The following is a 12301-nucleotide window of genomic DNA, read 5'->3' as shown; positions in this document are numbered from 1 at the left end:
CTAGAAGAATTAAAAAAGAAAAAACACCTTCCTAGAATTGAGCTGGGTCTTGATTTCAGACCTTTGGAGTTTCTCTAAGCTTGATTCTGGGCAGGTACTGGGTTCCTGTCCACACGGGCCCTCCACCCACACATGGAAAATCAGCTCCGTGTCACGCATTTGGGAAGTGGAGACATGAGCCAAGAGAAGGCGCTTGCTGGAGGGGAGGGGCTCACCTTTCCTCTGCTGGTTCCTGGCTGGGTGCCTTGGCTTCAGGATGAATTGGCCTTGCGTGTCTGGGGACTCCTGGAAGGTGGAGCCCTCTGGTCCCTGTGGCAGGAGCCCAGTGGCTGGACGATGGCTCATTTTAATTATGTAGGGATGCTCATGTCCTGTACAGAGAAAAATCTAACTATGCATCAGGATGATGGTGATGGATTAGGATCAAACCTCCTTACTGTGAGCGTGTGGGCCACACCAGTGTGTGCTGCCATTCTCCCGCAGCTTCTGGATGAAGAAGGCTGTGCTCCCGAGCGAGCGCCACGTGCACCCTCACGGGCGACACCTTGCAAAAAGCAGGTGCCCAAGCAAAAGAGTTTAAAATGGAAAGAGAAAAAGATTTTTAACCACGTTGCTTTCTTTGGAATGCATAGATCCGTAAGTGCATTGCACAATGTTGACTTTTGCTGTGTTTCCCTCCGAGAATATTTAATGCCTTCTAGTTTCTGCCTTGACACTAACTAGATCTGTACATCTGAGGCAAATTACTTGACCTCTCTGAGCCTGACATTCATCCTTTTAAATGCTTACCCTCACACAGACTTATAAGGATCAAGGAAAATATATTAGTAAACATTGGTGGTCAATGGTTTTTAAAGAATTGGACCATATATGTTCATAATTGCTGTGATCACTGTTGTCTCACTCGTAATGTCATTTTAACACAGATTTTTTGTTTCCTTTTGTCAGTTCTAAAGACAAGGGCTCCTCAAGAGCAGCAGGGCTCTGTGCCTTCAGCTGCCCTCCCACGGCTGCCCACCCTCCCAGGGCCCTGCCAGGCAGCCATCAGAGGGAAGGCTGCATGGTGTTGGAAACCCAGAAGCAAAGTGCAAAACAGTGTTTACAGAGTGGAAAACTGCCCCCAACATCACCGGGAGTTGCCTGCCATGTGATTTGTTTTGCTCTTCCATGCTTTAAATTGCTTCCTCTCCATAGAGTTCTCTGTGGAGAATTGCACTTTTCCCCAACAGTGTGGTGTGGATTTCATTCTTGAAGAATACAGGCATGCCTAGTTTTATTGTGCTTCCCTTAATTGCATTTCACAGATACTGTGCTTTTTACAAATTGAGAACTTCCGGCAACCCTATGTCAAGCAAATCGATCAGCACCGTGTTTCCAACGGTGTTTGCTCGCTTTATGTCGCTGTGTCATATTTTGATAGTTCTTGCAATATTCCAGTCTTTTTCATGATTATTATAGTTGTTATGGTGATCTGTGATCAGTGTCTTTGATGGTACTATTGTAATTGTTTTGGGGCACTATGAACACTGCCCATCTAAGATCGAGACCTTAATGGATAAATGTGTGTGTGTTCTGACCTCTCCACTGACCTGACATTCCCCTCTCTCTCCATATCCTCAGGCCTCCCTGTTCCCTGAGACATGACAATATGGAAATTAGGCCAGCTAGTAACCCTACAATGGCCTCTAAGTGTTCAATGAGAGGAAGAGTCACACACCTCTCACCTTAAATGAAAAGTGAGAAATGATTAAGCTTCCTGAGGAAGCCATGTCGAAAGCTGAGGCGGCTGAGAGCTAGTCCTCCGGCACCAGAGAGTTAGCCAAGTCATGAACGCAAAAGAAAAGTTCTTGAAGGAAATTCAAAGTGCTCCTGCAGTGAACACATGAATGAGAAGAAAGCAAAACAGCCTTATTGCCAACAGGGAGACAGTGTTAGTGGTCTGGATAGAAGATCAAACCAGCCACAACACTCCCTTCAGCCCAAGCTCATCCAGAGCAAGGTCCTCACTCTCTTCAATTCCGTGAAGGCTGAGAAGACATCCTGCCAGGTCTGCGACAGAGCCTGTCCCTTCCCTTGTCTTAGTCCCTCTATTTTCCACACTGAACAAATTTGCTGATCCAAGAATTATTATTATTCTTTTAGCTCACTTGCTCTAATAACGATTTTAGGAGAGGTGTAATCGATTTATCAATAACCTCAAGAACAATGCTAGAAAACTCGGCCTGAGAAACAGCAAAGTACCGGTGGTTTAGTCAGTGAAGATGTGAGGAGTTAACTGCGATTATCTCATCTTTCTTATGATGCTGAGAAAAGTTTCGGACACAGAGCAAGTATTAAATAAATATTTGTACTTGGATTCAGAGGTATGGCTGGATTTTTTAAGATTCTCACAAAATAGAGGCTACTTAGTAGTTAGGAAATGGAACAGAGGAATTCAAGAGTGGAATATAAAAAAATAAATAGATGGGAAAAGAAATTCTGATCCAGGTTGCCATCATACCTGAGGAAGTAAGTATGCATAAGTTTTTCAAGACAGCTCTGCTTGTCAAGTAAAAAAGTAAAGAAGAAAAACTCACATTTCCCACAAACTAGACCATAAGCCGTGGAATGAAGAGATGTTATCAGTGCCTGGGATAGAGTAAGTGCTTAGTAATTATTTAATAAATGTAGGAAGGAATATTGCATAAGATTTTCACTTTTAAGGGTCTTGGAGCTTGAGACTGAGCAACCGTTCCTTTGAGACTTCAGAGTTGCAGTTTTCCACCCAATCAGCCCCCTCTGAGATGTTCCCAGACACTTACCAGTGAGTGGGCATGGGGCCTCTTTCTTGCCGGAACTGACCCACAGCTGGTAATCTTTCTCAGAGCCCTTGGAAACAAAAAGAACTATGTGTCACACAAAATCTTTCACAGCAGGTACCAGTTCCTTAGCATTTCTGATTCCAAAAAGAAAAAATTGGGGCCAGTATAAATGCCATTTGGTCAATGGGGGTGGCTACAGTTTTTCGGAGTCAATGGCGCCGATTTCAGTAACCCCTTATTCCTCTCACAGCCTCCAATAGACCCTCCCTGATTCTTGTCCCTGTTGATGAAGGCCAAGGATCTATGGAACCACAATGCAGTCAGCCCCTCAATTTGGGCGTTGCCGATAGCAAAAGAAATCACAGTTATGCCCCCTTTATTAAGGAGGAAAAGTCTAATCTTGAGAGTCCTGCCTTCTGCTATCTCCAAACTCCTTGGAGAATGTTGGCTTTTGCCTTCAAATGTCCCTGCCCAGACAAGCATGCTGTCCAGAGAGCCACACGCCCTGCCATGACTGTTCCATGAAAGTAAAGCTTGAAAGGCCTCGATGGCTCAGCAACCCTGAGCTAAAGGAGGCGGAAGCCCAGGAGGCCTTGAGGAGATGGCCCAGCGAAGTCAGCGCACTGACTCTGGTGCAGACGCGGGAAAGAAGCCACAAGAACTGTAACCGAGAGAACAGGTCAGATGCAGAGCACAGCCACTCCCAGCAGAATCGTTGCCAGTAATGCTGTAAAGCCTACTCGGAACGAACAAGTCAAAATTATAAAGACAGCTGAATTATTTTAAAGAGGTCTCCAAGAGAGGATAAAGCAAAAGATGTTTGAAACGGAATTGTTGGTGATAGGTACCGTGCTTGCCCTTGACTCCCGATTAAAAATCAGTCTAGCCCTTCTGAAGGAGAGTCCCAGCTATGGCAGCCATCACACACACATACACAGGCACACACACGTGCCTGCACAGCTAAATCTGCTCAAAATTGTGTTGCAAATAGGAAATGAGAGCTAATAAAAACCTTTTCTTTTAAGGTAGGGATTGGAAACACTGTTGGAATCTCTTCAATCAGACATACATATATAGCCAAATAGGCTCAACTCTTCGTTAGAATAGAAATTTTTTTGTCTAGTGAGATTGATCACTTTACGCTAAGGAAAATTAAAATCATGAAATAAAATGAGCTATATCATTAATCAATCTCCCTAACCTCATCCCTAAAAACACTCACTCTCTTCCAAGGTTTAATTGTTATTCAGAGTGTACATATCTTCTAGGTTAGAAATCAATGCAGAAGTGTGCTTTACTCATGCATATAAATTCCAATTCATTTAAAATGTATTATTATTAATTCTGTTTGTACAGAAATCATTGGCTCCTTATGGAAAATTCTGGTTGCGCTTAGCTTTTAAGAGGCTTTATTATACCTTTGGGTTAGGCAAATTTTAAATACAAGTCTTGTAATTACGCCCTGTCACTGTAGCAGGGCATTTTTACATTTCCAGAGAATTTTATTTGAGGAGCCGTGCTTTACAAGTGCTTCCTTGTTTTCTGTCCATCTGCATGTTACTCTCCCTCTCTTTTCCCTGACACAACCTCGTCCTCAAACATATGTATCTCTCACCAAAAAGAATTTCAACAGCTCACACCAGCTCCATCAAAGTATCAAAGAGCAGACACTTAAAAGCAGAACAGGATGAAAGTGATGTGGACATAAACGCCCCCGGATTCGTGGTCTCATTCAGAACTTGTCTCCTCCTTTACCAATTCACAAAGGGCGTCAGCCAACTCATCCTCAGGGTCTGCATCAATGGGGTGGAGCCTGTAGCCAGATGGTCTTTATATCAAAGTTCACAAGAAAACATCTTATTTAGGGTTCATCATACTGAGATTGAGTCCTTGAATGACAACCAGGGCAAATGGCGATGGGAGGGGAGGAATCAGGAAAGATTATACAGAAGGAACAGTCCAGTGGAGGAGGAAATATTTAGAATCTTATGTGATTGTCCATGTATAAAATACATACAATAAAAATGCATGTTGCCATTAGCACTCTAAAATTATAGCCCAATTTCATTATGCTATTACTTTCCATTTGCACAAAATTTAAAATGGGAATACAAGAATAGCAACCATATATAGGTTAATAATATAGCTTTGCTGCCTTCAATTTCCAAATTTGAAGGGGGACAAAATATGACTTTGAAATCCATAATAATCAGTTGTCATGATGGGTGGTGCATTATGCAAACACACACACACACACAAATCTCAAAAATTAAAGTTGGTTTTTAAGTAAAAATAGTTTGCAGGTAACTTACAGTTATTCCAAGCATTGGTAGTGACATGTTGATAATGTTATTCACTGTATCCGAATTGGTCACTGTTACAGTTACAGACTGTAAAAAATAAATGCGAAAAAATGCTATAATTTAAATTTGAAAAATTTAAATAATTTCTGTCAAATTACTATCCGTATTCTAAAGGCAAGCTTGTTTTCAGGTAGTGACACAGCACAGCACATGCAGAGCACGAACCCCTAAATACCATTTACTTTCATTCCTTTGTATAACATGAGGCTAGTAGGAAGCATTTCAGTAAATCAAACATTTCTCTGAAAGGATTTGTGGCACAAAAAACATAACAGCTTAAGCAAGAAGGAGAAAGACTGAGAATTCCGGGCAGGCCCGTGGGCTGGTCCTCAGCACCTTGAGGCTATTTCTGTAATGGAGGGGGGGTGGTTTAAAAAGGAGGAGCTGAACCCTTTCTCTTCCTGAGTTGTGCTTTTGTAATATGGCTTTATTTCTTTGCAATTACATACTTGGTGTTGGTAAAATCAGAAGAACTGGCTATAAAAGGCATTTTTAAAAGCTATTCTTTAGTGAGTACTTTCTTTGTGTCTGGCATGATGGTCACTAAGCTTTCATTGTCAAGATATGTTGAGACAATTAACTGAAACCAGTGAGTCCAGGAAATTAGACTGAAAATTTGAGAAACTCAAGTTCCATTCCAAACTCTGCCAGTGACTAGGGTATTCACAATAGCTCCCTGCCACACCTCACAGTGAGAAACTGCTCCATTAAAATAGGAAGACAGTTTACAGAAAAGTACCCGAAAGCAATTAATAGGATTCTGAGACATCTATTGAACTCTGAACTCCAAAAGACATTTTAAAAGAAGAAAAACGGTAACCAAGAACACTGACTGCGCACATAGTTTTGGAGTATTATCAGGCAGGAAGGCCCCTGTCCTAAATCAACGGTGCTTAAAGAAGACAGACAGCATAAGGGGACAATCAGAGGCTTGAAGATGACATTAAAAACAAAGGGAATCCTTTCGTAATTCATTCCTTGTCCTTTCATTGTATTTTTCTTCGTATGAATTCAATTGCTTGATATGACAGATGGCCCTGAAACTTGCTTATAATGGGACTTCTATCAATGAAAGCATTCATTGATTTCCAACTACTTGTAGCCCTAAGGATTATGAGAAAGTGCTTCAGAACCCAGTGGTAGAGTTCCGAGCGCCCAGACGCAGGCATGCTGGGAGCTTCCTGGGCATTCAAACATGGGGTTTCCCTCGGGACCTAACCAGAAGTAAGGGTGCTGCTGTTTTTAAGATGTCTGAAGTCCCTTCAATACAATCAAAAACTCTCCCATGAAAGATTTTTTAAAGTAAAAGAATCTCTTTTCAAATGCTAATCATCACTCCCTAATTTATCTGGTCTGTAAGATAACGGTTTTTCCTGGCATAAGGAACATATTATGTTCAAAATAGTCATTCCAGGGATGTGTGTATTTCTTCCTGCATGTTGTCTGTTCTCCAAAACAGATAAATTCCAGTAGACAGAGCTCTTTGCAAACAAACGCCTTAAAAAAAATAAACTATTTCATCAAATAATTTGAAAAAAATGGAAATGTGATTTTTTTCATAAGAACTAAAGTGTTACTTGATATATGAAGAACCAGGAAAATGTGATCAATTCTCAAGAGTTGAGGACAACCCTGAGATGATCTAAACGTTCAAATTATTAGCCAAAGACAGCTATTACAATTATGCTCAATTATAGAAATGAAAATATGGTCATAATAAACAAAAATATAGGAATCTCAGCATAGAAATTAAAAATATTGAAAAATAGAAATTTTTTATCTGAAATCTGAAAAAAAAATTGAAACTACACAGGCTAAATTGCATAATGAAGATGACAAATGGAAGAGGAAATGATTTTGAAAGTAGAGAATACAAATTATCCAATGTGAAGAGTAGAGGGGAAAAAAGAAGATTGAAAAAATTAACAGAACCTGAGGGGCCTGTGGACAACATCAAAGTGTCTGATATACGTGTAACTAGAATCTCAGAAAGAAAGAAGAGAAAAAACGGGGAAGAAAAAAAAATGAGGAAATAATGACCAAAATTTCCCAAACTTTAGACATAATTTACATTCATAAAGACATAAATTTAAAAACTCAAGAAGTTTATAAAATGCCAAAGAGGATTTTGTTTGGCAAAAAAACAGATTCAAGGAAAACCATGCTCTGATGCTTACCCACACTGCTAAAAACCAAAAATCAGAAAAAATCTTGAAAGCAGCTGAAGAAAAATGACAGATCATATGCAGATAATTAATGTTTGAATGATCACAGACAACTCATCAGAAGCATAAAGACCAAAAGACAGTGGAACATCTTTAAAGCGCCGAAAGAAAAACAATTGCAGGCAAAATTCTACATCCAGCAAACACATCTTTCAAGAGTGAAGGTGAAATAAAGACATTTTCAGATAAAAGAAACTAAGAAAATCTGTTGGCACCAGATCTGCATAACAAGAAATGCTAAGGAAAGTTTCTCCAGGGTGAAATGAAATAGAATTAGAGGGAAATTTGGATCTTCAGGAATGAATGAAGAACATTAGAAATGTTTGTTTTGTGTAATGTTTATGCAATTAAAGTTCATTTTCAAAAATTTAAAGGTGATTTTCCATGAAAAATTCTGACTGCAACCCATGCCCTAAGTGAAATGAGAGCAGGCTGTGTGCTTTGCTGGGGAACTCTCCAGTCTTATCTCCTCAAGCAGAGCATCTCTCCGATACTCAGAAACAGATCAGAATATTTGCACGGCTTTCCTACTGGCCAGGAAATAACTGTCTTAAACTGCCTCTTTTTCCACCTTCACATACTATCGTGTGTGATCGAGAGCTCCCGTAACAGATAACAGAACAAAGTGATATGAAAAACACCCAGAATATTTGCTCCTCAGGGTCAATGTCTTGGCTCCTGCACTACAGTTTCAGAGATCAAATTCTATAGAAACAACTGAGGTGAATGGTTTTTTTCCCCAGTGGCATCAACAAAATAAGGTAGAAATATACTGATCTCTTAAAAGTCTCAAACTTTTCAGTTCAATTAGTGCTGACATTCCTCAGAATGAAAGACTTTTCAAAACTTCTCCACATTTTTAATACCTGACCCTCCAGTAGATTCTCTCCTAGAAGAGGGACATTACTGAGGCCAGCCGGCAAAATGGGAACATGAATGGTATCTTCAAGTATCACACCAATGTTCAATGTACTAAAGGCACTAACTGTATGCTGTTATAGAAGGGAATACCCCTATGCTTAGGACATACCCAAGTGTTTAAGGATAAAGGACCACGACGTATGTGTGACCCTCAAAAATAGGTATCTTCATACACAATATGGAGAAGGAGAGAGAGACAACAAAATAAATGATAAAGCAAATGGAGTACAATGTTAACCAAATAGGTGAATCTAGCTAAAGGGTATATGGGTGTTCTTTATACCTTTTGTATTTTTGCAACTTTTCTGTAACTTTACAATTATTCTAAATAAAACATCCTAGGAAGAAAAAAACTGTGGAAACAACCCAGGCCACTCTGCATGTAGCAACAATTGGAAAAAATGTTTCATTCTAATAAGAAATACCTGGTTGTGAAAATCACTTTATTACAACAAGCCACTATAATTACCATTAGCAGGATCCAGAGAAACATTAGGAACGTTTACCATGCAATATTCTTTTCATGCTTAAGCACTGAAGCCATCATAGATTCCTCTTGCTTCATATCACCTGGGATTCACGTTTTATGTCACAGTATGGATACGGGAAAATACAGTTTTCCACTTGGTACCTTCTAAATTCTCTCTTTCTCTTCCCCTCTCTTCCTTTCTCCCTCCCTCCCCCTCATCTCCCCTTCCTGTTTTTCTTTCCTTCTCTCTCCCTTTCTCTCTCTCTCTCTCTCTCTCTGTTTCTACCTCCATCTCTCTCTGTCTATGTCTATGCCTTTCTCTTTCATTCTGCCCAAATAAAGAACTTGGAATTTAATTTAATTTTTGCTCTTAAAAATACTCACACAGACACAGTTCTTAATGTCCTCAGTGATGATTTTGAGGGGAATGCTCTCTGGCTGGTCCTTCTCTTTGGCTAGATTGATGCACCTAATCACATTCAATAATAACCCAAAATAGAGTAGGATGCATTAGCTATTAGCTTCTTTTCAAATAATCTATACTGCTAATATTTTCAGTCTACTTGGTTATTTTTGAAAGCATATAAATAGACTCGGCAAAACCAAATTATGAGTTGGAAGAATATGCAAAAATACTTCGTGAAAGTAAGACATGACCCAGAAAATAATGGGTTGCCCCTGTCATGTGAGATTTGGCAGTAGATCCAGTCCTCAGAGCTTTCCTGCCTGATTGGAGAGCCCAGCACCTTCCTGGGTTCAAGGGTAGGAAGTAGCAGCTGCTTTGAGAATCACTCAGTAGAGTAACCTGCACTTAGGGAAATTGAGCATGTGTTTTGAGAGTAACATTGGATCCAATCATTAGGTTGGAGAGAAGGGGAAGATGAGAGTGACAAGCAGAACTTCCTCAAAAATAAGCAAAACATGCATGTAAGTGAGAGGACATTTTTGCAGTAGCAGCCGGGTAAATCTAAACAAGGAGTTGTTTGAGGATGCTCGGACAGCTTCTACTAGAGAGAGGGAGAATAGTTTGAGGGTGCTGCCATGAAGAGATCTGCAATCTTTTATTGTGGATCAAAGATTTAGAATATGTATACTGAAAAAATACCTTTGAAGGGAAGAGTGCCATTTTTCCTTTAGTTCTGAAGAACTGCAATTTAAAAAAAGGGAGAAAAATTAACTACATAAAATACTTATACTAAGATATTAGAACTGCCATTGCAGATGAAAATAGCAGCAGCCATTTATCACTGACGTGGATGTGCGTGTCAGTTGTGCTCTCCTCATCGTTGGGCATTTGATGGGCCCTGCTGTTTTCCAAGCAGTGTTACAGCGATGGGAAATAGATCGTAAAGTGGGAGAGCAGTTGGTGTGGAATCTAAACACATAATTGCAACTATGTGAGGCAAGCTATGTGATCACGGGCAAATCAATTAACCACTCTGAGTTTCAGTTTCCAGAACAGGAAAAGGGTTAATTATACCTCAGAGCGTTCCTGCAGCTGGCAGTGCTATTCAAATATAAAAAAGAACCCCTGTGAACCCAAAAGTGTAGACTCAGGATGTCCAGGGTCAGGGGGCCACATTCCCCATCTTCGTGCCAGTCTTAGAACATGCCTTGGAACACTAACTTGTACTCTTGGACCATACCTTTGTCTTGAATTGTCACCTCTCTATAGACACCAAATAAGACAATATGTACACAGCAATTCAGGCAACCCAGTATTTGATGACATGATTAATTTTATTTGTATAATTAAATACTATTTTTAAGGGAATGAATTTGAGAGTATAAAAGCAATTTTTCAAACTGACTTGGACTATTTAATACTACTTGCTCACGGAAGATATTCCAGTGATTTAAAAACACAGCTACTCACTGGGGATTAGGGGCAGGATGTTGAGAGGGGCCTTAAACCTTACTCCATGTACCCTGAACTTCCACCTCCCCAAGTAGCTCCTAGAGCCCATTTGAAAAAGCACTCATCCAAAAAGGAAAGGAAATTACTCCAATAGTTCCCATTTTTCATGATCAATTTGCACATAAAAACCTTTTGGGGGAAAGTACATACAAGTGTCATTATGAGAGGTAAGAAAAGGAGTCATTGAATACAAAAGCTGTAGGTCTTACCTGAAGGTGGCCACAAAGTTCACTGTGGGCCAGCCCAAGACAAAGGACCTCTTGGCAGAGGTGTCCACTTCTCCAAATTTGTCCAAACAGTTGGCAATCCATATGGTGTTCAGGGGTACTTTATTTTTTATTTTAAAGTGTTTTTTGTAACTAGAAAGATAACCAAACAAGACCTCTGTTAGTTTGTTTCTTAAATGTTATGGGAACAGCTGTGCTTATGGTAAGATGCCAATTCTCACTGCCCCAGGGTGCAACGTGCCTCCTTTAGCTCTGTGACCCTCTGTGCTCCGCACAGTCAGGGGTTGGATGGGTCTTTACAAAGTGTGTGCTGAGTGATGCCTGGGCCAGGAAGGCCCTGAAAACACAATGGCAGCAAATAGCAATTTTTCTGCATGTTGAGGATTGAGTACGGACCATACTCTACATTTTAGAGCTTTTTTAGAGAACCATTAATTCATTTATTATTCATTTATTATTGTTATATTTGTTATTATATTCACATATATCATTTTATTTACTTAATGATTTATTACTATAATTAATTTATTATTTGTTCATGTCTTGCTTACTTTAAAAAGCCTTTGAGTAGCTGAACAAAGATACATGATACATGATTTATAAAGATAATTATACAACTTTTTTCTTGAGAATCAGACTAAAACAGCAATAAGCTTGGATCAGAGGGATTTAAAATACATTTTCAGCCTTAATTTTTTAAAAGATTTTCTAGCGTTTAAGCATAGGTTATTTTAAATTTCCTTTATTAAGATTTCATTCATACCATTTTCTATCAGGTTCCGGATCAAACTGAAAAACTGTTAGCGCGCGGACTGAGCTCAAAATTCAACCAATCAATCGATTGGTCCCACATCAGTGCCCAGGAGGTCTTACATGTGAGTCATGGAGATATTTCCCATTTATCTCTGAGGAATCGGAAGGTGATCGGCTTTGTCAGCAATGAAATGGTTTTCCGACAGTTTCTGCCTAATCTCCTTTGACCTCTGACATGGAAACCACTATATCTCTCGGTTAACTCACAAATTTAACACTCAGGTGAGCCTGAGATTTAGACGGTACAAGTCCTCTGAAGGATGCCTAGGGAACACGGGCACGCCACTTCGGAATTGCCTCCTATTCAGAACCACATGTGGAAACGCTAAAGCTAAAATGAGATCCAAGACACCTCAGGTTCAAAAACCCCTAAGACTCTGCTGACTCATGGAACAGTTAAAGCAAAAAGGCTTTGATGGGATTTATGAAACGAAAATAATTCTGCAGGAAGCCTACCTGAAGGATGACCTAGATTCAAACGTTAGGGTACAGTGGATGCAAATACGCCTTGTGACACAGGTGGCTTCTTAGACATTTATTTCACATTTTTACCCTATGTTGATG

The 12301-nt window shown here is 39.9% G+C and overlaps 1 protein-coding gene across 2 annotated transcripts in view; it reads right to left on the bottom strand.

Moving 5' to 3' along the window:
- LOC138922938 (rho GTPase-activating protein 20-like) overlaps window positions 1–12301 on the bottom strand; it is an 85013-nt gene that overhangs the window by 17783 nt on the left and 54929 nt on the right. Inside the window, exons 5-10 of one of the 2 annotated variants that reach the window (XM_070259396.1) lie at window positions 10907–11056; window positions 9885–9926; window positions 9164–9248; window positions 5114–5191; window positions 2802–2868; window positions 216–371 (exon numbers count right to left, since the gene is read on the bottom strand). In XM_070259396.1, the coding sequence (XP_070115497.1) occupies window positions 216–371; window positions 2802–2868; window positions 5114–5191; window positions 9164–9248; window positions 9885–9926; window positions 10907–11056 (578 nt within the window). The remainder of the gene's footprint in view (window positions 1–215; window positions 372–2801; window positions 2869–5113; window positions 5192–9163; window positions 9249–9884; window positions 9927–10906; window positions 11057–12301) is intronic. The other variant, XM_070259397.1, reaches the window with a different exon arrangement.

This window comes from Equus caballus, unplaced genomic scaffold (assembly GCF_041296265.1).
Source record: "Equus caballus isolate H_3958 breed thoroughbred unplaced genomic scaffold, TB-T2T haplotype1-0000019, whole genome shotgun sequence".
Lineage (NCBI taxonomy): Eukaryota > Metazoa > Chordata > Mammalia > Perissodactyla > Equidae > Equus > Equus caballus.
The sequence above is the reverse complement of the archived record's forward strand: the minus strand, read 5'-3'. Positions and strand labels throughout refer to the sequence as shown.